Genomic DNA, 24,029 nt, shown 5'->3' on the forward strand with positions numbered 1-24,029 from the left:
TTCAGAAAGACCAAACAATCAAGCAAGAGATGGTCCAATGAATAGTTCATTTCTAGTTCCCAAAAGCAACAACCATTATTCTCAGAAACTCTGAATCTAAAACCAGGGATTTTCCAGCTCAAGTAAATTCCTATCCGGAGTTGCAAATTGATCCTCCTCATTTGTTATAGGATACCCGAGACTGATATGACAATTTATTTTTAACCATTAAAGTTTTCAATAAGATGGGCAACAGATTGCTTTACTACTAGCTAAAGGTGATCATTAAGTTTAGCTTTCCTTACTCATATCCAGAAGAAAACTATCAACATATTTAATGGGACAGGATCTTCAATCTCAAGTGCATCTATTCCCAACACAAGGTTCGGGGACAATTTAGAAGAAAGACAAACATTCTTCAAATCGGCCCATTAAATCATTTAAGGATAAAGCAGAGGTTTTATTCCTTTTATTTCCACTAAACAGACCGATTGCTTTTAATGTCAGAGAAAAGTCTGAGCTAAAAGTGTACAGGTATCTAGGCCAAATTCAGGTCTGCTTAGATCATCAATTGCTTTTTTGGAAGACCCAAGAGTTTTTAAATCAAACTCTAGACATTCCCAGTTTACTCTAAATAATTTAGCTCCATACAATCCCCGAGGAATTACTTTTCCAATTAATGCCTTTTTTATGGGCTCCACAGAAACCCCCATAATGGCAATTGAACCTTTTTAAGGCATTAAGGTAAGAAGTGTTGTTCTCCGTTTGGGTATGTGATTGTCCTATATTAGATGCTTGCAAATTTAAGACCTAGATATTTACATTCCTTAACTTGTTCCAAACGGATATTATTTAGAAACTAGGAGAATTTATTGAGCCATTGGGTGACGATTAGTGTCTTCATCCTTTCTACATTTACTATTAGTCTATTCTTCTCACAAGAAGAATGGAGGACATTTAGGTTACACTGCAAACCTGAGTACAATCCATTACAACTAAACCATCACCATAAGCTAGGTCAGGAGACATGTGCATTCCCTTTTTGTGGGGAACAAAAGTGTGTATCTGCTGCACTTTGTGGCTGATCAGAGATGTAATGGCTAAACAGGAAGGGCTCTAGAATTGCCCACTCCATTACGTTATTCTCAACTAGCATTTTTTGGGATAAAATGGAGCCATCTAGCTGAACTGGAACACAATTGCTTGTATGAATTTGTATCAAACAGCAGGTCTGGCGGAATTTTCCATGATCTAACTTTTCCCAAAGTGTCATAGTTGCCCAGGTCAAAAGCAGCTCGGGGGGGTTCTACAAAACAGCTAAATAAGGTTTGCCTATAGTTGCTAATGGCCTCCTAGCTTCTGACCAGAATATAAAACCGTGGCAGACTGTAGAAATATTTTGCCTACACTCTCCTTTCTATTTTGTAATTGTAACCCAGGACTCAGGAAATGCTGCATTTAAAATATAACGTTCAGTAAATTAATGTCTGCTAGATTACCTCCTCTCCACAGCTTGAATAAAATCGCCAAATTCTCTAAATGGTGTTCCTTCACCCCATATACCAAGGCGGTTCATATAGGCCATATTTCGTGGTTCCGAAGCACCTAAAAAAAATGAAATGCATTAGAACGTACGATTGCAAGGATTCAGACATCTGCAACATACAACTACAGGGTACTCACCTGTGGCACTGGCATATATAACTCTGGCCTTTGGCAGTTTATTCTGAAGCTCCAAGACCGCTAAACCAGTCTTTGTTGGTTTTGAAGAACCCACTGGACACAAGTTCTTAGCTTTGTGACACTCATCAAAAATAATCTAAAAAAACACTTAAGGAAAACACTTTTGTACTTCCACAGATAATCACCTACTTACTCCTACCGCTAACAGATATGTAAGGTTAACAAAGGAATGGAGCAAACACAAAGGTGAACTTAACAGTGCAGCAAATGTAGTAGAAACAATTGGGTAAATGAATCAGCTCACTTTTACTCAGCTTTAACAAAAATCCAAACTTTGAAATTAGAGTGGTTAAAATGGCTTACATTTAATGTTTAACAGATAAATGCATTTTCCTAGAAGTAGTCATAAAAGAAAGGATACTGCTCCATCAAAATCATCACTACACCAGTGAAGAAGCTGTTTTAATCTTGTTTTGTATTTACCACCACTCTGGCTTTCTCCAATCAGTGATGAATATGTTGCAAAAATTACCCCTTTCTTCACGCTTCCATTGTGCTTGGAAGAAATCTTTCCATATTTAAACTAAAAGCAAACATGAAAGAAAACGTTGGTAAAGCAGCACATCAAAACAGTAATCTGGAAAGAATGAATTATTTAGCATTTAAAATACAGTCAGATAAACTGAGTATCTGGATACAGAATAAGTTAATTTTATAAACATTTTCCCCCAAGACGTCCTTAATACATCACTACTCGAGCCTTGTATGATGGGCAGCTTTATATTTGGATCATTTTTTTTTTTAACAGAAATGTAGGAATATAATAAATTGAGCAAATGTTGAATGGTAAATTACAACAGATATTCAAATGAAAGGTTACACATAAGGAAACAAAGTAGTTATTGCCTAGTAGGAATAGTGTTGCAGCTTGGAGAGATACTGGTTGCACATGTTGTGCATTATTGCGCCATCTAGTGGTTAGCTCTGAAATGCTTTATCCTATTTTTGTCTTTTTTTTAGGTCTCGCACCTGCGACGCATTGCGAAGCGGTCGCAGCAAGACCTTTAGTCGTTGAGTCTGCTTTCAAGGAGATAGGAGATGGGCACGCGCAGCATGCCGTAATCGGATCAGGTCGCGCGCGCGTTCACCATCTCCTCTCTCCCTTGAAAGCCTCCAACACACACAGCCACCCCTCCCCTGCTTTCGCTTCGTACACGCACGCACATACATACGAGCACACACAGAGACTTACGCACGCACACACACACACACACACGCACACACACACAGAAACACGCACAGACACGCCCACACGAGCGCACAGAGACACGCACACACACGAGCACATACACAGAGACACACGCACGCACACACACGAGCGCACATACACACACAAGCGCACACATACAGAGACATGAGATACACACCACACATCCCCCGCCGCCGCCCCCCCAGTACAACTAAGCCCCACTCACCGCATCGGCGCCACTCCGGACTTCTGCAGCCTTCGCGGGGCTCTTCCTCGGGCATGGGAGCCCCGCGTCACCACTGCTCCTCTGGGCCAGCCACTCCGTGGGCTTCTCGCAGAAGACGGAAGTCCCGCCCCAAGACAGGTTTCAGTTTCGGCAGTGCACGCTCACGTCTTGTTTTATTTTTACAGTGAACTTCAGGTTTGAGCAGGAACAGAAAGCCCCCCAGAGGGTGTTTATAGCACTTTCCTGCAGGATTTAAAAGCCTCTGCACACGAAAACGACAAACTAGTTTAAAGATGAGCTGCCACAAGGGGACGTGTACCACAGGGGGAGGTGGGGTGACGCATCTTGACTGCAGAAATAGCTCCCAACAACGGACACGGGGTTGTTGCAGGCACCATGATCCGGGGTATCCGGCGCGACGGCCTTTACACGGATGGCTTTTTAAATAAACAGATATATATATATATATATATATATATAGGGCCTCAAGCTATTTAGCAGGGCGTCTGGGGACATGAAGCAAACCTGCCTCGTGGAACGATTAGAATGTGTTAAGCAGAGTCCTTGTTTATAAATGCTGCGCAGCACGGCCTATACATAGTGGCAAATGCGATATATACGTCCAAAATTCGACAACTATTGGCATGGCCAATGCTTGTTTTTTTAGATGCAAGGGGAGGGGGGTACACTTTTGCCAGCGCTACACTTCACTGTGAGATCCTTACTTTGGCACTTGGCACCTCCTGGCAGCTTCTTGGCACACTAGAAACCACAGAGAGGTTCGCACGAGCTTGGTGCCCCGGCAGCTGTCAGTCTTGTCCACCTGACGCCCGGACCGGTCTCCCATCAGAAGCACATGTGCCCCCTGGCATCGCCCGACGCCTCTGTGCTGAGAGATGCCCGGCCTTGATCAGCTCTCACCTGCCCGCTCGTGCTTCCCAGCCTACACGCCCCCGCTCATTTCCGTAACACGTCCTGATCGGTGTTTTACTTTAAGCATCTCCCGGTCACGTGGAGGCATCCTGTGCTTGTGCAGACCCGGCTCCGATGGCTCTTATTAAAAACACTTCTGGGCCCTCTGCTATTGTTTAGTGGAAGTCAAGCCTCCAGTCGGCATGGCGCTTTCACGGCTCCCTGCACGCCCCCGTCACACCACACCTCATTTTATTTTTGGCACAGAGTGCGCGCATGCACACACCTTTTAAGTTAAAGCTCGCCTTTCATACGCTGCATGCATGATTAAAAACACCTTAGGTCACAGGTAACTCATCTCAGTCCAACTGTGTGCCCTCACCCTACACAGTGGGTGCATTGCTCAGACTGGAAACATGGCGTTCCTCAGAAGTGCAGGTACCCGTTTTAAACTGAAAACAACTATTCAAGGTTGCTCATTATGCTTTATCGCACACTTCACACATGGAAATACATCTGTATATTGGGTAACCACCCGAGATTGCATGTATGAAAATATCTAAAACGATAGTCAGTCCTTTAACTTAAAGGTAAAGTAAAGTAAAGTCCACATTTGTAAAGCGCACAATCACCCGTAAGGGTCTCTAGGCGCTGGGGGCCGTCGGGAAGATTAAGCGAGCTATTGCCCAGAGTCACATGGTGCTGGGCTAACCTACCGCCGGAGCCGGGGATCGAACCGTGGTCCCCAGATTCCAGCGTCCGTCGCCCTGGCCGCCGTGCCACACCTCTTCCACAAGGTCTGACTATAACCTCAGATACGAAGGCTTTAAGTGAGCCAGGTCCCCTCGTGTCTCAGACCCGGTAGTAACTCGGAAAACCATCTCACCAAGGAAATCTGAGAAGGCCTCTTCAATGTTTTTACATTCTTACATTATATTTGGAACCCAGTAAAACGCCAGAGCAGGGCACCAACCTTCTAGTAAGGGGTAATCTTAGTTGCATGAACTGCATTTTAATTTAAGTGCTACAGCCAGCAATATGACATTCAAGCTCCTGTTTGGTCACCAGAAGTCTTGCTTTTTTACTATCTGCCCGTCGCCCTCACGCCATCTGTCGCCCTCACGCCATCTGTCGCCCTCACGCCATCGCCCTCACTCCATCGCCCTCACTCCATCTATCTATCGCACTCACTCTATCGCATCACCACAGCATCACTCAGCAGCACCACTGCATCACTCAGGGGCACCACAACATCACTATCCGCTACCACAGCATCACTGAACGCCACAGCATCACTCGTCGCCACCACAACATCACTCGTCGCCACCACAGCATCAATCTGTGCAACCATTCAACAACAACTGGTTCAAATATGTTCTCTCAATGTTTCAAGCTTTATTACAAATGTCACAAAAAGATATTACTATTTCACTGCTGTTCTTGGATTTTCGTCACAGTAAAATACACTGAACATAATCTTCACAAAAGTTATTTACAAAAGTTTATGCCATTGCCATTATAAATTACAATAACTTATTTAAGTATTAATTATTGAAAAAAATGTAAAGCCATTGTTATTTGTAATATCAATACATCTAAGTCTCGCAAATACAACACATATTGCATTACAGATGCTATAGGTGTCACATTTGCGAAAGTTAAAACTATTGGCATTGTAAATGACTAAGCTATTAATTTCGCTATTTTCAAAACCAACACATATATAAAAAAATTGTCATTTACAATACCAATAGCTCAAACTTTACTACTGCGACACCTATTGCATTGCAAATGCTTGTTTAACACAGTTGACATCTACCATTTAGCTGTGAATGTCAACATGGTGATTTCAGGCTTAATCCCGAGAACCCTCTCCACGTGGTACCCATCTTTATATTCTTCTTCCTAATCTTTTCCCTGTTGCAAAGTCTTTCATCACAGGCAGGAGGGTGGGATGCATGTGAATCTAGAAAATCTTTAACCTGCAAAACTACTCCTACTGGTAAGTAACCATTTAATTTTGCAGCGTGAATCATTTCTGGACTCACATGCTGTGCACTGAATTTGTAATGGTTTTGTGTATTCTTTTTGGTGAGGTCTGAGCCTCTTAGTTGGCTTGAATGTCCACGCAGTAATGTTTTGGAAAAGTGTACTTAGATGATCAAGTGGTTGCCTTACATATTATATCCTCAATAGAGGCATTGGCAATGAATGCAAGTGTTGCTCCCTTTTTCCTTGTTTAATGTTCTCTTGGACTTTCCATCAGGGCAACTCCCGCTGTTTCAGGACTTCTCTGTATTGTCTGCACTATCCATCTTACTATGGTTGTTTTGCTTACTGCTGTCACCTTGGAGGCATGCCTGAAGAAGACAAAACATTGACAACTTTGATTGTCCCCGTTTCCTGAATGTAGTCATGACAGCTTTTCAGACGTCGAGTGTACGAAGAGCCTTTTGCTTTGGCCATGCAAAAAAAAAAAAAAGGCAGGTAGGTATAAGCCTTGATTTTGTATGAAAGGCTGAAACCACTTTTCACAAAAAATGAGGGTTTGTGCGCATCACTACTTTTTCCTTGTGAATTTGTAGGTATGGTTTTTGCACCTCAAGTACTTGGCCGTTCTTATGGTTAGAAAATATAGCTCTATGATGTACATTTGTTCAAAGGCATGTTGCATGAGCTGTGCAAGTACAGAGCTGAGATTGCAAGAAGGTATAGGAACTGATCTTGGTGCTTTTTGCTCCTGCTAGGAATCTTTTGATAACCAGGGTTTGAAAGAAACGTCCACTACTCTGCCGGAGTATGCTACAGTGGTTTCTAGGTATAAATTGAGTGAGGTGCAAGTTAATCCATCAATTAGCTGGGTGAGGTATTCTAGCACAGTTGCCTCATGTGCCTAGTCACGATCAGTAGCCACTGTGAAGTGCCACTGATTCAACTATTTCCATTTTGCAGTGTAGCAACACCTTGTGGGTAGTCCTCTAGTTTCTCATAGCACCTCTTGGGTCCTTTCTGGCACTACTAGCTGACCAAATTCAAACTTGGAAGCAATGCGGAGTCTGTGCAGTTCTAAGTAGAGCAGGCATCCCCTCTGAATCGCTAGTAGGTCTCGTATCATTGGTAGGATTATCCTCCTACCCTGCTCCAGCTCTGTTACATCTGAGAACTAGGTCAGTCTTGGCCACAGCAAACAAATTCAGATTAGTGTTTTGTATTTCTCTATTACTAGGGATAGCAACAGAATTGGTGGAAAGGTGTATGCAAACATCCCTGACCAATCAACACGGCATACCCTGCACATGTTGGTTTGGCAGTCAGGTTGATGTTTTGGTATTTCGCTTTCTCATATGCTGCGAAGATGTCTATTGTTGGTGCTCTCAACTTCTTGAATATCATGTCCACAACTTCCTACTTTCACTCCAACTTATGGGAAAAGCTTAACTGTCCACTAAACTTGTCTACCTGTGTTCTGCACTGACAGATGTATAAAGACGGGCAATGAGTCACTGAATGGCCCATGCCCAACGGTCCTGTGCTAGAGCAGATAGTTTGGAGGATCATGTCCTACCTTGTTTGTTGAAGTGTAACACGCTCACTGTGTTGTCTGTCTGCACCAGCACAGTCATACCTATGATTTGAGTATGGAAAACTTTCAATGTCAGAAAAACTGTCTTGAGTGCCAGTATTTTTATGTGCTTCATCACAACCTGAGGGGTCTATATGCCCCTGATCTTTAACCCTTTCAGGTGGGCTCACGGACCAGAGCGAGGCATACTCTGATTGACGGAGGTTAGTTTTGAACAGGGTCAGCCAAGCATGATGTTTGGGATGTTCCACCACTATAGTTTACTGTGTTTCAACCACTAGATCCTCCCAACTCCCGGTCGCTTGTAACCACTGTCTCTATAGCCAATCCTGTACTGGTCTCGTGTGAAGCCTTGCATTTAGGATGAGAGGAATGCAGGAAGCCATCATTCCCAACATTTTTCCCACCATCCTTCGTGTCAGATGTTAACCCTTCTGGCAAAGGCAAAGCTGATCTGTTAGAGTGCCAATTCTCATCTAGGTGGGAGCCATTGCTTATATGGAGTTTAGACTTTCGTCCGGAAACATCTATTCTTTCTGTGGTGTAGGTGCTGACTTTTCGTGATTTATGGCAAAGCTAAATTGAGCAGGGTTTGAATCTAGATTCTTATGCCGACCTGGCATCTTACAAATGATGCAGCTTTTACCAGCCAGGTAAGGGTGAACGTGTATTCCTTTTCTTAGAAGTGCCTGCTAGGCATTATGTGAAAATGTCGAACAGCAGAACTGTATAGTGTACATTGTCTGCTACAAAACGTGGGAACCTTGCGTTCTTAGTTTATGCAGATGTGAAAATATGCATCCTTGAGATATATAGCTGCCACGTAATGAATATGCTACTTACCAGTATGCATCTGTTCTTGGCATGTAGGGCTGCTGACATTCATATCTATAGCATAGATCGCCGCCGGATGATTGCACATTGTTGTCCTGGAAGAGTCTTCGAAGTATCACGAGATAGGTGGCTCCTCCCCTGGACTACAGTGCGCATGGGTATCGACTCCATCCCCAGATTGTTTTTAGCCATTGTGGCGAAGATGGAGTGTAACAGTGTGAGCGATGACCATGCTAAGAGTAAGTGTAAAATATGCAGCTGCTACAGGCGCCGGGGAGGAGGGTGGGCGATATGAATGTCAGCAGCCCTACATGCCAAGAACAGATGCATACTGGTAAGTAGCATATTCAGTTCGAGGCATGTGGGCTGCTGAATTCATATCTATAGCATAGAATATATAGCAGTCCCTCCATTAGCGGCGGCCGCCTGTGCCAGCTGCGGACGTTTGAAAAAGTGTTTTTAGAACAGCCTGCCCTACAGCTGCTTCGAGTGCACATCTACACAGTAGTGTTTTGTAAATGTGTGTGGGGTAGACCATGTGGCTGCTCTACAAAAGTCTTCTAAAGGGATATTTCCAAGGAAAGCCATCGAGGCCCCCAACTTTTGGGTGGAGTGGGCTTTTGGGGGGGATCGTTAAAGTGCGCTTAGCCCTTTGATAGCAAATTTGAATACACTTAACGATCCACCTGGCTACACCTGCCTTGGAAATGGGGTTGCCCTTGTGTTGTGCGGAAAAGGCAACAAAGAGTTGTTTTGTCTTCCTAAAATCTTTGGTCCTATCAATGTAGTATATCAAAGCCCTTTTGATGTCAAGAGTGTGGAGCATTCTTTCTGCCACTGTCTCAGGATTTTGGAAGAACACAGGCAGTTCAATAGTCTGATTGACATGGAACTGTGAAACCACCTTTGGAAGAAATTTAGGGTTAGTGCGCAGCACCACCCGGTTGGAGTGAATTTGTATGAATGGCTCCTGTACAGTGAGCGTCTGGAGCTCACTAACACGTCGCAGTGACGTAATGGCTATCAAGAAAGACACTTTCCATGTTAAGAACTGAATTTCGCAAGAATGCAGAGGCTCAAAAGGTGGACCCATCAGTCGGGTGAGGACCACATTAAGATTCCATTCAGGAGCAGGTGGGGTCCTGGGAGGAATGACTCGTTTGAGCCCCTCTAGAAAAGCTTTAATGGCAGGCACTCTGAAAAGGGAGAGATGCTGCCTGTTTTGGAGATAAGCCGCTATGGCGGATAAATGTATTCGAATTGAAGCATATGCCAGATTGCATTTGTAAAGATGTAACAGATAACAAATGATGTTGTGCGTGGACGCGTCAAGCGGGTCAATGTTGTGGTCTACGCAATAAATGACAAACCGCTTCCATTTTGCTGCGTAGCATGCTCTGGTGGTGGGCTTTGTTGCCTTCCGTATGATATCCATGCAGTCTGGAGGCAAGTTGAGGTAGCCAAACTCTAAGACCTCAGGAGCCAGATCGCCAGGTTGAGCTGTTGCGGATCTGGGTGCTGAATGTCGCCATGGCTCTGCGTCAAAAGTCTGGGTGTGAGGTGCAGCCTTTGATGCGGTACCATGGAAAGTTCTAGAAACGTGGTGTACCATGTTTGGCGTGCCCACGTTGGAGCAACCAGGATGAGCGTCATCGAGTGTTGCTTTAGCTTTCGTGCCACCAGCGGTATTAGAGGTGCTGGGGGAAAAGCGTACGCAAATTTGCCTGACCAGTTCATCCATATCGCATTGCCCTGCGACTGTGGGTGCGGGAACCTGGCGGCAAAGCTTTGGCATTTGGTGTTTTCCCTTGTGGCGAACAGGTCTATCTCTGGATGACCCCACTGCTGAAAGTACGGGTGGAGTACTGATGGATGTATCTCCCACTCGTGCATTTGGTGGCTGTACCTGCTGAGCAGATCCGCCATCTGATTGTCCTTGCCTGGGAGGTGTTCCGCCATGAGGAAGATGTTCCTCTGAATGGCCCACTTCCACATGCTCTGAGCTAGATGAGAACTGTGGAGAGCGTGTACCTCCTTGCTTCTGAATGTAGTACATGGCTATCATGTTGTCCGTCCGGATCAACACGACTTTGTTGCACAGATGTACTTTGAATGCCTTCATTGCCATGAAGATTGCCATCAGCTCTAGGTGGTTGATGTGCATCTTCTTTTGCTGCGTTGTCCATAGTCCCTGCACTGTGTAGTGGAGCACATGAGCTCCCCAACCCTGGAGAGAAGCGTCCGTCGTTAGGATGATTTGTGGGACAGGCTCCTGGAACGGTTGGCCCTTGCAAAGGTTGTGTGGATTCCACCAATGCAGAGAGTTGTACGCACGACCGGTCACCAACACTAGGTCTTTTAACTGTCCGTGAGCCTGATTCCACTGACGTGCCAAGCACTCTTGGAGCGGACGCATATGTAGTCTCGCGTGCGGGACTATGAAGATGCAGGAGGCCATCATGCCTATCAACTGCATGAACACTCGTGCTGGAAGCGAGTGTTGCGGTCTGAATTTCTGGATTAGCAATTGTATGCTGTTGATCCTCACAGAATTTGGCTGCGCTGTGGCCGCCAGAGTATCTATGGTCGCGCCCAGATACTGCCGCACATGGGCTGGCTGAAGGTGTGACTTTGGATAATTCAGTGAGAATCCCAGATCGTGAAGAAGGTGAATGGTGTGGGACATGTTGGCAGCGCACTGCTGGGCCGACTTTGCTTGGACAAGCCAGTCGTCCAGATAAGGGTAGACGTGAACGTTTTGTCTCCTGAGGTGCGCAGCCACTGTTGCTAGGCACTTCGTGAACACCCTGGGCGCTGTGGTCACTCCGAAAGGGAGGACTTTGAATTGGTAATGCTGATTCTGAATGGTGAATCTGAGGTATTTTCTGTGTGACGGATGTAGAGGAATGTGAAAATATGCATCTTTTAGATCTAATGTTGTGAGGAAGTCCCCCTGATTGAGCAACGGAAGAACCTGCTGCAGCGTGAGCATATGAAAGTGTTCTGAGAGAATGTACTGGTTTAGGGGCCTGAGGTCCAGTATGGGTCGGAGGGACCCGTTTTTTTTGGGATTAAGAAGTACAGGGAGTACACTCCTGTGCCTCTTTGTTCCACTGGTACGAGCTCGATTGCCCCTTTTTGCAGCATGACGAGTACCTCTTGCTGCAATAAGTGCAAATGCTCTGTGGACATAGGACGGTGTTTTGGGGGTATGTTGGGTGGAGTGGATGTTAACTCCAGACAATAAACGTACTGGATAAGCTTTCTGACCCACCTGTCCGTGGTGATGGATTTCCAGACTGGCAGGAACTGTTGGAGTCTCCCCCCGACTGGTGTTGTATGGTCGGGGGGCAGTGACAAGGCCTCACTGTTTGTTGGCTGCGGAGGATCGGGAGTTGTTGTTTCCACGACCTCTGCCCTTGGCGCGGTTTCCGCGATAGCCACCTCTACTCTGTTTGTTGTATGAGGTTTGTGCACCACTTTTTGTGTACTGCGTTTGCTGTGACATTTGGCCTCTGGAAACACCTCTATTGCTTGAGCGACGAAAAGTACTACCCCTGAACTGCTGGGACTGGAGAGCCCCCATAGACTTTGCAGTCTCTGTGTCTTTTTTGATCTTTTCCAGGGTGGTGTCCACCTCAGGTCCAAATAAGTGATCAGGGTTTACTGGCTGATTTAGGATGGTGGTTTGTATCTCCGGCTTGAACCCGGAGATTCTGAGCCAGGCCTGACGCCGCAACATCACACTTGTGTTAATGGCCCTGGCCGCAGTGTCTGCTGCGTCCAGTGCACATTTAATAGAAGCATTTGAGATGAGTTTCCCTTCTTGAATGAGCATTTCTGCTGCCTCCTTATATTCATCTGGCAAGTGTTGTAACAGGGTTTCAAGTGTATCATAATGTGCCCTGTCATATCTAGCCAAGAGTGCCTGCGTGTTAGAAATGCGCCAGATATTGGCCGCTTGAGCCGCCACCCTCTTCCCTGATGCTTCTAGCACCTTAGATTCCTTGTCAGGGGTAGGATCATCACCAGTAGTCTGTGAATTTGCCCTCTTCCGGGCATTAGAAACAACTAGCGAGTCCAACGGCAACTGGCCTTTGATGTAGGTAGGGTCGCCATGTGCCGGCTTGTACTTTTCTTCAATTCTGGGGTTTATAACCCTGGCACGTGTGGGTTCTTTAAAAATGTCTGCAGCATGTTTTAAGACACCCTTCAACATTGGCAGAGTCTTTACGGTCTTTTCAGAGGTGAAAAAGGTGTCAAACAGAAAGTCCACTTCAATAGGGTCAGCATGGAGCTGGACGTCATGATTCTTGGCTGCCCTCTCAATAAGCGTATTAAATGCCGCAGAATTCTCAGTAGGGGAGGTTTTGACAGCATACACTTGAGTGTCCGGGGCAGTTTGTGGATCCCCTGGGTCTGCAGCATCTGCCCATGTGTTATGCTGATCTTCAGGATCAGTGTCGGCAGGGTAGTTGTATTCCTCATAGTCACCTTCCCCAGCCTCCACATCAGAGTAAGGGGGCGAGATTGGAGCAGTGTCCTGAGCACGTGGATTAATCAGTTCAACAAGAACTGGGGAATCTGTGGAATCCTTTTTCTTCTTTAAAGGAATTGTGTAGGACTCAATAGGCTGTGCTGGTGTGATCTTTCGCTTGTAAATGGAAAGTTTACCGGTGTCGGCGTCGATAAATTGTTCCGACTGCTCCTCGAGTAGGGGTTGTCGATGCTTTGTGCCTACCACTGCAGGGGTAGGCTTCGGCCCCGTGGACACCTTCATGGACACCTCGACGACCTTCTTGGGCGCGAACGCCTTCGGCGCCACTTTCGGCTGCAGCGTGAACTGAATCGGCGCCGTTGACTTTTGTGGTTTGGCGGCAGGCTTCAGGGTGGAAGTATCCCTCGGATCGACCGCGGAAGCCTTGTCCTTAATGCGCTGCAACGAGTCCGACACCTGCTTCATGAAGGATGCCGACGGTTTCGCCGACTCAACAGGTGCTCTCGAGCCACTACCATGTGCGGCCTCGAGGGTGTGAGAAGTTGGCCCGATATATGATGCTCACTAGTTCTAGTGATCACCTCTTATCAGTCCAAACAACCCTTATGGTCATTGGTTGTAAGTCAACCTTATAGACCAGCTATCCTAATGGTAGCATGGACAAAGCAGTCTTAGGCTAAACTCTTTTGGCATGTGAAGCCAGCTGTTTTACCACAATATAACCCCTTGAATACCAGATGAAAGGACACCACACAGGTTGTTATGAAAATAAACAGTATATTTATTAATAACACCTCTGAACTCTTTATGCGGTCAGAGGGCTAAGCACATGGCAATCTCTTACAAAAAATACTACAAGCTGCACAAAATTACAATGGTGCCCTAGGGGCACGACAGACCATATACTAAGTAAGTGGAATGTGAAAGTCGATAAAAGGAATGGAGCTGTCAAGAGGCTGTAGGATAGGTGGGACCACGCTACACTAACTTCAGGTAAGTAATAGGAGGCCCACGGAACGCGTGTGCAGAGTGTGAACTCACACGCGAGATGCGTAACAACGTCTATGGACAGTACAGTTCAAGAAAAAGGTAAGTACGGACAATCCTGACTAGGTAGTATAGTAAGAGAGAGTACTCCCGGTTGATTTAAGGTCCAGAGGGTGGAGAGACAAAACAAGCAAAAAATACAAAAACCTCAGGTTGGACCTATATTCCTTTTAGCATTGAATAAATCTCCAAACTACTTGGAAGCGGATGCCAAAGAGAAAAACTTCACAGTGTTATCAAAACATATATATTTATTAGATTTTTTTTTAGAAGGTTATTTCTTTAAAAAGAACATTTAATACATCTGTGCATATCAAATCATTTTATCGTCAATAAGAAATTCATAACTTTTACAAACATAGTTTTTTCTCAAAATCTGTGAGGTATGATACTAAAAATGTGCCCTCTAATAACAACTATTCTTACCAATCATACATGCATACTTATATGTCAGTCATACCAATCCTATTTGTGAGAAAACAACCTATCAACATAAGCACAAAGACTAAATATAACAAGACATAAAGCTAACATACATGGCAGCTCTAAGGTGTACTCAGTGGGAAACTCAGAGAGACTGGATGATAACGTTCTGCTGGTGTAGGTGGAATTAACCAGTTTATATCCACAACAGGTAGATGTTAGGCCGACGTACGTTTCGGTGAATATCACCTTCCTCAGGGCCAAGGACACCGTGTGCAAAGATATTACATACATACAATATTTAAAAGAATTGGGAGGGCATAATACAATTTTCTATGGTGTAGGTGCTACAAGTATGAGTAGAAATGAAGGGCAGATGTTGGACGTTCCTCTAGGGTGTAAACTCAGTTTCAAGGTTAGACATGCTTATGAAACTATTAGGTATAGGTCCTATCGGATGTGAGATTCAGGAGACTACTGCGTATCGGAGGTGATTTCTTAATCGTTTGTTTGTTTGGGGGGTTATACACTATGATATTGTTATTCTGCCAGCTTGTTTATCTGTTTCAAAAGTGCTGGCGCCGCGTCTATGGGTTCCGGAAATTCAGCCAAACGCGAAGATTCTTAAGAGCGATGCCGAGTGTTTAAAAAGTGCCTGATTCTCACTACGTTGTAATCGCGACCGGGGTTCTAGGGCACGTCCCTAGAACCCCCGGTCGCGATTACAAGAATAGTTCTTATTAGAGGGCACATTTTTAGTATCATACCTCACAGATTTTGAGAAAAAACTATGTTTGTAAAAGTTATGAATTTCTTATTGACGATAAAATGATTTGATATGCACAGATGTATTAAATGTTCTTTTTAAAGAAATAACCTTCTAAAAAAAATCTAATAAATATATATGTTTTGATAACACTGTGAAGTTTTTCTCTTTGGCATCCGCTTCCAAGTAGTTTGGAGATTTATTCAATGCTAAAAGGAATATAGGTCCAACCTGAGGTTTTTGTATTTTTTGCTAATCCTGACTAGGTAGGACAACAACGACTGTGGAATTGGACACTAGGACAGTTAGACTACCCTTGAGCACCGAAATGCTCTCGGTACCTCACCCACGGGCTGCGGGTGCATAGGTGCCAAAGTGTGTCGCGTTCTCGCGTTGAAGTCAATGGAGCCTGAAAGAAAAGATGCTGCAGGCGACCAGGAGGAAGATGTCCGGTGCGATCCAAGGGTGGATCGGTGAAGGAGACCTGAAAGCAGAGGGGACAGTGTTCAAAGTCACTAGCCAGTGACCGGTGTGGAACCAGGAAGGAACCAGGTGCTGTCGTCGCGATCAGGTGAAGACTGGACGCTTGACTCTGCAGCCACGTGGACCAGGAGGCGTCTTCGACGACCAGGATGGAGGCACGAGCTGTCCCACGCAGGCTCTCGCTGTCGGCGGTGTCAGATCCGGGATTGGAGTCAACAGGCCTTGGCAAAGGCAACCCACGCGGTGAAGGGAAAAGACGTCTGGTGCGGACTAGGAGAGTCCGGGGTGCCCCTCTTTTGGAAGGGAGCAAGGGCCAGTCTGGAGCAACCAGACCAGCAGCAAAGATTCAAAGGTTCGTCGTCTAGGAGGCCACTAGCCAGCCGGCAAGTGACCAGACAACGCGTCGAGCAGCAGACAAGCAGAAGGGCCCCACGCAGATCTCGTGGATGCTGGAGGGCTGATCTTCGGTGCAGGGGCTGCTCGGGGCTGGGGCTTCTCAGTCCCCAAAGCACTTGGTCGCGTTTACCTCGGGAGTCGTGCTGGAAGCGAAGTTTCTTCCAAGATGGCCGGTCCCACGTGTCTCGTCGCACCCACGGATCTCAGCTGTGCTGCAGATGTAGGTTGAGGTCGGAGAGGTCTGGGAATCCGGGTCTCGTCGGGCTCTGAAGTCTGGATCCTCAAGGGAAGACGACAAAGGGAAGCCGCTGGACGCTTGATGGTGCCTGCAGTTGCAGGGTGGACACTCCTTGCCCACAAGGGAGATTCTTCAGTCTTCTGTGGAGCAGAACGTCGAAGGCCAGAATTTCTTCTTGTTGAATAGTTCAGGATAATCTAATCTGGAATGGGACCAGCTCCTACCTTTATTCTCCTAAAGGGGGCTGCACTACTGACTAGGTCCCTCCCCTGGGTGGGACCATGAAGGGGGGTGGCTACACCCCCTATCCTTTGTCCGGTTTCCCGCCAGAGCTGGGGCAGGGATGCCCCAGCAACTGGTTTGAACCGGTGTATGCACAGGACACCTTGTGTGCCCCAGGCATGTCTCATTCCTTTCAGGCCTATCCTCCCCAATACACAAAATCCTGTCTGGGGTGGTGCTAGCACCTCCCAAGGCAGGAAACCCTTTGTCCAAGCCATCCTCGCTGGAAGGACTCCCAGCAGCAGGAGGTCAGACTTGTGTCTGTGGTGGCAGCATCCATTTTGTGATGCTGAGGCTCGAGTTAACTTTAACCGGGGTTCACAGTTACATACATGTCGTGTCCCTCTAGAAGGGTGGAATGCTACCCCCGTCGCCAGAATTGGCGAGGGGGTAGTATTTCAAATCGTATGACACCTTACTTTCACTACCTTCCCTGCTTTAGATCCTACCTCCCTATCGGAACTCACCACCCGCGTGAAATCTGGCCCCCCGAACGACTGTTGTCCACCATCTGTCCTGCGGAGTATATGTCTCAACCTGCCAGATTGTATTCTACACTTACTCAACAGATCTCTTAGTAGTGGCATCTTTCCCACTTCTTTCAAGGAGGCTATCCTAGTACCCCTCCTCAAAAAACCCGGCGCCGACCCTGCGGATCCGTCGAACTATCGCCCCATTTCCCTCCTCCCATACTTCTCAAAATTAATGGAAGCCCATGTCACCCGGTGCCTGTCAAGCTTTATTGAATCCTCCTGCCATCTCGAGCCTAATCAGGCCGGCTTCAGACCCGCTCACTCTACAGAGGCCGTCATTCTGGCAGTCCTTGACACACTCAGGAGCAATGCGGACGCGGGGCTCCCCCAAGCCCTCGTCCTCCTGGATTTGTCGGCCGCGTTCGACACGGTGGATCACAACATCCTTCTCCACCGTGTCGAGCAGGCGGGCATCCAGGGCACTGCTCTTGAGTGGGTCAGGTCCTTCCTCACTGAAAGAACACAGGCGGTCCGCCTGGGTCCTTACAGTGCCAAAAAATCTCCCACGTCCTGCGGAGTCCCTCAGGGCTCCTCCCTCTCCCCGCTCCTATTCAATTTATACCTCCGGCCACTGATTCAATCCCTTCTGAAATGGGACATCATCGTCTTTAATTACGCCGACGACTTGCAAATCATCTTTTCACTCAATTCACCACTTGCCATCAATACGTTCCACGCAGCCATGATTCATATCCAAAACTGGATGAACCAGAACCAGTTGAAGTTGAACCCCGGTAAAACTGAGCTCCTCCTCCCTGGACTCAGTCACGTCCACTGGGGCCCGCAGTTCTGGCCTCCGGAGCTTGGTTCTCCCCCTATCCCAGCAAAAACAGTAAAGAGTTTGGGTGTAATCATCGACGCCGAACTCTCCCTCAAAGCCCAAATTGGAGCGGTAGTCTCATCTTGCATGTACCAGCTCCGGAGGATCCGCAAAGTCCGCCACCTTCTCCCCCCCGCGGCACTTACTCAAACTGTCATCTCACTGGTGCTCTCCCGCTTGGACTTTTCTAACTCCATTTATCACGGTCTCCCACAATCTCTGCTATATCGCCTCCAAATTGTCCAGAATCAAGCGGCACGCTTGATCCATGGAACCCCCAGATGGCAATCAGCCAAGCCTTTGCTGCACAGCCTCCACTGGCTCCCAATAGACCGACCAAAGGGCTGCCTTCAAGGTGGCATGTCTCACCTTTAAAGCCCTTCATTGCCCTGGCCCTGCGTTCCTCAAATCTCTTATCCGTCCTCACTGCCCTACACGCAACCTCCGATCAGCTCACCGTGATTTGCTAGTCACCCCAAAAATCAAAACTAAGAAATTCGGCGGTCGCCGCTTCTCCTACCTAGCTCCTGCGCTCTGGAATCTCATCCCTCTTTCAATCAAATCCTCCTCCTCAACTTCAGAAAACTATTAAAAACCCACCTTTCCCCCCCCCTCAGCTAGGTCCCCTCCTCCTGCGCTTCCTCCTCTCCCACTCTGTCTATCAGCGCCAGGAAGCTTCGGCGTCAGCGCGCTTTACAAATGGCACCTAAGATAAGATGACATGTTTTGATAATGTTATACCAAGGTTAGCATTTAACCGCGAGGTTGATAATGTACTTAAGAGTATATGGTATAGCGTTATCATGGAACAGCTATTAGGACTTGGTTCCGCAAGCTGCAAACGGGCTCAGCTCATGCCAGAGCACCATCTCACATAATTCCAAGCACTCTGCCTTCAGGATTGATAAGGCCTTCCATAGGAGTGACTGATAGGAATATATGTGTCCATTTTAGGGTTAGATATATGTATACTATATCTACAGCAAAGGGTGTTTACACCACCTTGCCCCAGCTGTCATGCAGCCAGTTGTGTCAGATTTAGATGGCCAGTCAGGGGTGGCATAATACATGCTTCAGCCCCTGGTAGGCCCTGAGTGCACCTATGCCCTGGGTAACTAAGGTACACTGTACAGGGACTGATAAGGTGACCCAGTATCCAATTAGGTATGTACCTAAGGTACATGGAATCCATTTTAATAGAGTGAGCAGGAAGCCTGGGGTCCTGAATAGCAGGATCCCAGGCCAACTAAGTCAAAAACCAGCAAAACACTAGGCAAAAAGTTGGGGGCAACCATAGTCAGATATCCACCTTCCTACAGAGGGTAGCAGTACTTTTGGCCTTGTCGGGCCGACGTGCAGGATCGACAGCTTTTGGAGCTCCGAGTCCTTTGTCTGTGTCGACGGCCTTCGGCGCCGACGGCTTCGGGTCGGCGACCTTGGCAAGCGCTTTCGGTGCCCCAGTCTTCGGCTCGACGCCCTTGAGCGACTTCACCGATTCGACAACCTTCTTTGGCTTCGTCTGCACCGACAGGTCTGACGACGTGGAGCCGACCAAGGCGACAGGCGCTTTCTGTTTCGACGGCGCCTCTACCACTTTTGATTTTGTCGAGACCGAAGCTTTCACTTTCGGTTTCGATTTGACCAATGGCGGCTCCGTAGAAGTGTCCGTAGCCGGGCCCGGAGGCGAGACCGTGAATCTAGGTGCAAGATCTTGGGTAAGGCCATGTGGTGATCCCTCGACCTGAGCCTTTGCTATTGTCCGAACGGGGCATAGCTCTTCGCCTGAGCTATCTTTCGTGGCCCCATAGGCCTCATTGTCGTCTACCTCGTCGACGACGTCTTCTGTATCGAGCATTTCGACGTCTGCGTCGTAGTTGGAGTCTATCTCTGCCGCTGGATTTGAAATCGGCTCTTGATCTTCCTGCTCGTCTGCCTCTTCTCCCTCTGTATCGAAAATGTTCACCGGGTCAGGTGCCGTCTGCTGGGCCTCCTGGCGCGCCATGCGCTGAAGGCGAATAGTCTTCTTGGAGCGAAAACGAGAACAAGCCATACAGTTGGCTTCATTGTGATCCGGCGACAGGCACTTGTTGCACAACGGGTGGACGTCGATGTGGGGATACTTCGAGTTGCACACGGGGTACCTCTTGAACGGGCTCCGTTCCATGATATGTCGTCGAATAAGGCCTGTTGCGTTGACCGGGCCTCGAGCACCGAAGAGCCACGCGACTCCTCTGGATGTCCGACTCGGGAACTGAGCCGGAACAGAGCTGGGCACCGAACGCAATACAATACCGACGATATAGGAAAGGCCTTTGGGCCGAAAAGAAAGTTTCTATCGAATCCGAACTTGAGTGATCAAATATGCATCCGAACCCAATGGCGGAAAAAACAATCTGGGGATGGAGTCGATGCCCATGCGCACTGTAGTCCAGGGGAGGAGCCACCTATCTCGTGATACTTCGAAGACTCTTCCAGGACAACAATGTGCAATCATTCGGACCAAACACTAAGCGGCGATCTATGCTATAGATATGAATTCAGCAGGCCACATGCCTCGAACTCTCCTTTCTTCAAGCATGCTATGACCTCTTGAAGAGCTGGCATCTTGACGTTGTCTTTATGTACCTGTTTAAGGCCCAAAGGTTGAGGATGGGTCTTAATGTTTTGTTACGTTTTGATACCAGGAAAAGAACAGAGTAAAAGTCCTGCCTCTCTCCTCCTTTGGAACCATCTTCATTGCCTGTTTTTGCAATCAGTCACTGACTTTTTCTATGAGGTGTGTGTTCTTTAGGGTTGTCTGATCTTGTCCTTGGTTTGATATTTGGAGGCCGATTAAACAGTTCGATACAATATCCATGGAGAATAAGGTTTAGGATCATTTGTAAGAAGTGATGAAACTCCAGTAATGGAGGAATCCACTGATCCCCGCTTTCCCCCCCTTCGCCCCTCCACCTTCAACCCAACTGGTGTTAGATGTGAGGAGATAATCACTGCGGAGTCACTTGTTTGAGGGCCCTGCCCCTCTCCAGGATGACACTTTGCCCCTTGCTCTCTTTCAAAAGACTGCTGCTCTATGCTTTTGTACTGCCACTGAGGTGAGGTCGCTTGCAGTCAGGGTTGGGAAAGGGGGGAGGGGGGATTCAGGTAAACCTTCCAACTCTACCCCATATTTTTCTGCTGCTCTCTTGATGACAGCATTGTAGGCAGTAATGTCTGGCGGGAAGGCCATGAGGGGTATGTATCAATATTTTCTTCTGAGGAATCTGTCTCAATGTCTTGCCACACTTTCACCCATCAAGCTTTTTTTTTTTCAAAACCGATTTTATTGACTGATCACATAAGTAGCCACAGGTCTCTGTACCCCAGAGGAATCTGCCAAGAATCAATACATTTGTACAGTAACACAATCAGTCATTGCTTTTGTAGTCTAAACAATGGGAACAGTTAGAGTGAACAAGAACCCCCACCGACCCCTGAACCCCCCCCCCAACTACTGCCCCCTCCCCTCCCACCCTGTTCCCTCCCCCCGCACGACATTCGATTGTTCAAGCCACTCGCGCACACTCATCCGATCGACAAGTTCACTCATATGTCTGGATCCGGATCCTGCTCTATCGGGGGCTCTAACCAAATACCCCTGTAGTCCGCCCACCTCTTCCATATCTTATAAAGTTTGCTGGGGCAGCCGCGAGCCAGGAATATGGGCTTCTCCATCCCCATACAGAAGTCTAGGCCCCTCTTCCAAGCGAGAAGTGACGGGGGCTGCGGGTCCTTCCAGGCCCTAGCTATGTCGCGCTTGGCTATCGTCAGTCCCAATAGTAACAAATGCCTCTTGTACAAGTTGCCTCCCACTCCCTCCAGCACATGCAGCAGTCCCAAGCGCGGCGTGAGCGGGAGCACCCAACTCAACGCCTCATCTAGGCCATTCCAGACACCGCACCAGAACCTGTCCAGGCGTCCACAACTCCACACTGTATGGAGGAAAGTACCCTCCTCGCTCCCACACCTAGTACACTCTGGGGATGCGATGAGTCCCGCTCTCCACAACCTCTGCCGCGTGTAGTACACTCTGTGTAAGTATTTAAATTGTATCAGCCAGAGGCGAATCGAGATGGCCGCGCCTCTAGAACTCGCCAGCGCCTCATTCCAATCCTCCTCCTCCAGCGGTCCAACATCTTCCTCCCATTTTTCCTTAAGGGAGCACAAGTCAGAGGAGCAATGTATGATCAAAGATTGATAAATGCGAGAATTTTTTGGGGTATCTAACTCCCCCATAAAGACGCGGGCCTCCAGAGGGCTAAACTCAGGGAGGGACCTCAGACCCACCAGATCTGGAGCCAGGGCATGGCGAAATTGTAAGTACCGGAAAAACTGTGTATGGGACATGTCAAACTCTACTCTCAACTCCTGGAACGATTTAAGCGTCGTCCCGGCCATGACATCCCCCAGCTTAGAGATGCCGATGGCATCCCATCCTGCAAATCCCGCTAGGGTAGCCAGACCCTGGAGGCGGCCGTTGTGCCAGAGGGGAGTCTCCTCCGTCAAAGTTCGCCACCATCCCATCCGCTTCAGTGCTTGCCGCCAGACATCAAATACGACCTGCGTCGCCATCGGCAAGGCCCTGCGTTTCTTTGGCGCATATGGCAGCGTGTGTAGTGGGTTGGCTCCATCAGCAGTCTCTCCAGCGCGTAAGCCGGGTCACCCCTATCCCCATACCACCAATCATTTAGAACAAGAAGATGGGACGCCTGATAATAGGAAAGGACGTCCGAGGTCGCCAGTCCCCCTCCGTATGTAGATCTAAAGCACGTGCGCAGCGCTACCCTGACGGAGCCGCCCTCCCAGAGGAACTGACCCAGGACCGCGTTCACTCGCTTAAACCATGCGGGTTGGATCGTGTATTGATGGTTCTGCAATTGGTATAGCAGCCTGGGTAGGGCTACCATCTTAAATATGGCCGACCTGCCATATATGGTCAACGGCATACGAGACCACACTTTGATATCCGCTTGCGTCTGTTCCCAAACCGGCACCACATTGCGCTCCCAAGCAATGGCTGGGTCTCTGGTAAGGAACACTCCTAGATATTTAATGTCTCCTGTGGCCTGCTGGATCTCCGCCGCCCAATCTCCAACCTGTGGGCCCCTTCCCAACACCCAGAGAGTGGACTTACGTGGATCATGTATAAGCCCGACGTCTCCCCAAAGATCTGTAGGATGCGCATGAGGCGAGGCCCAGACTTATTGAGTTCAGTGAGGAAAGATAGGACATCGTCCGCATAGAGTGCGATGCGGTCAGACAGGTCATTGGTCCACTCAAAGCCTCTCATCTGTGCGTCGACTCGGACCCAGGCAGCCAGGGGTTCCATAGCTAAGGCAAATAAATAGGGCGAGAGGGGACAACCCTGTCTGGTGCCCCTCTGGATAGGAAAGGTCGATGACCCCGCCCCCGCCGTAAGGTCATTATAGAGCAGTTTCACATATGACAGAAACACCGGCCCCATGTTCAGCCGCGGCAGTAACGAGAAAAGGTATGTCCAGCTGAGGAATCGAATGCCCTATCCATGTCCGCCAGGAATAGCGCCGCCTGCACCCCGGACGACTGAATCGCTGCTACCGCGACATTGGCCCGCCTAATATTGTGCCGCGTCGCCCGTTTGGGCATAAAGCCGGCCTGGTCCGGATGTATGAGGTCAGAAATGTGTGTCAACAGTCTATTGGCTAGAGCCTTAGCTAAGACTTTGGCCTCTACATTCAATAAAGAGAATGGGCGATACGGCGCGTATTGCTCGGGGGGCCGACTGGGTTTGTGAAAGACCACCACCTCAGCGTGTCTCCAGTCTTGGGGCAGGTATCCTAGTTCCCGTGCCTCCTCCACCACCGCTCTGTATTGGGTTCCCAGCTGAAGATGGAATTTCTTAAAGAATTCACTGGGGAAGCCATTGGGGCCGGGAGCCTTCCCTGTATTCAGTTCCCCAAGAGCGGTTCCCAGCTCATCCTGCGTTAATGGTTTATCAAGGCTATCACTGGCCTCATCTGAGAGCGCCCGCGGCGGTAGATCCGCTATAAACTTATCAA

General features: G+C 48.0%; 1 protein-coding gene across 6 annotated transcripts in view; it reads right to left on the reverse strand.

Annotated features, from left to right (window-relative positions):
- SBNO1 (strawberry notch homolog 1) overlaps positions 1-24,029 on the reverse strand; it is a 1,344,504-nt gene that overhangs the window by 866,569 nt on the left and 453,906 nt on the right. For all 6 annotated transcript variants that reach the window (XM_078667602.1, XM_078667600.1, XM_078667599.1 and 3 more), the window contains 3 exons: positions 2,084-2,245; positions 1,663-1,798; positions 1,479-1,584 (listed from right to left, as the gene is read on the reverse strand). In XM_078667602.1, coding sequence (XP_078523728.1) covers positions 1,479-1,584; positions 1,663-1,798; positions 2,084-2,245 — 404 coding nt within the window. The remainder of the gene's footprint in view (positions 1-1,478; positions 1,585-1,662; positions 1,799-2,083; positions 2,246-24,029) is intronic.

Source organism: Lissotriton helveticus, chromosome 11 (assembly GCF_964261635.1).
Source record: "Lissotriton helveticus chromosome 11, aLisHel1.1, whole genome shotgun sequence".
NCBI lineage: Eukaryota > Metazoa > Chordata > Amphibia > Caudata > Salamandridae > Lissotriton > Lissotriton helveticus.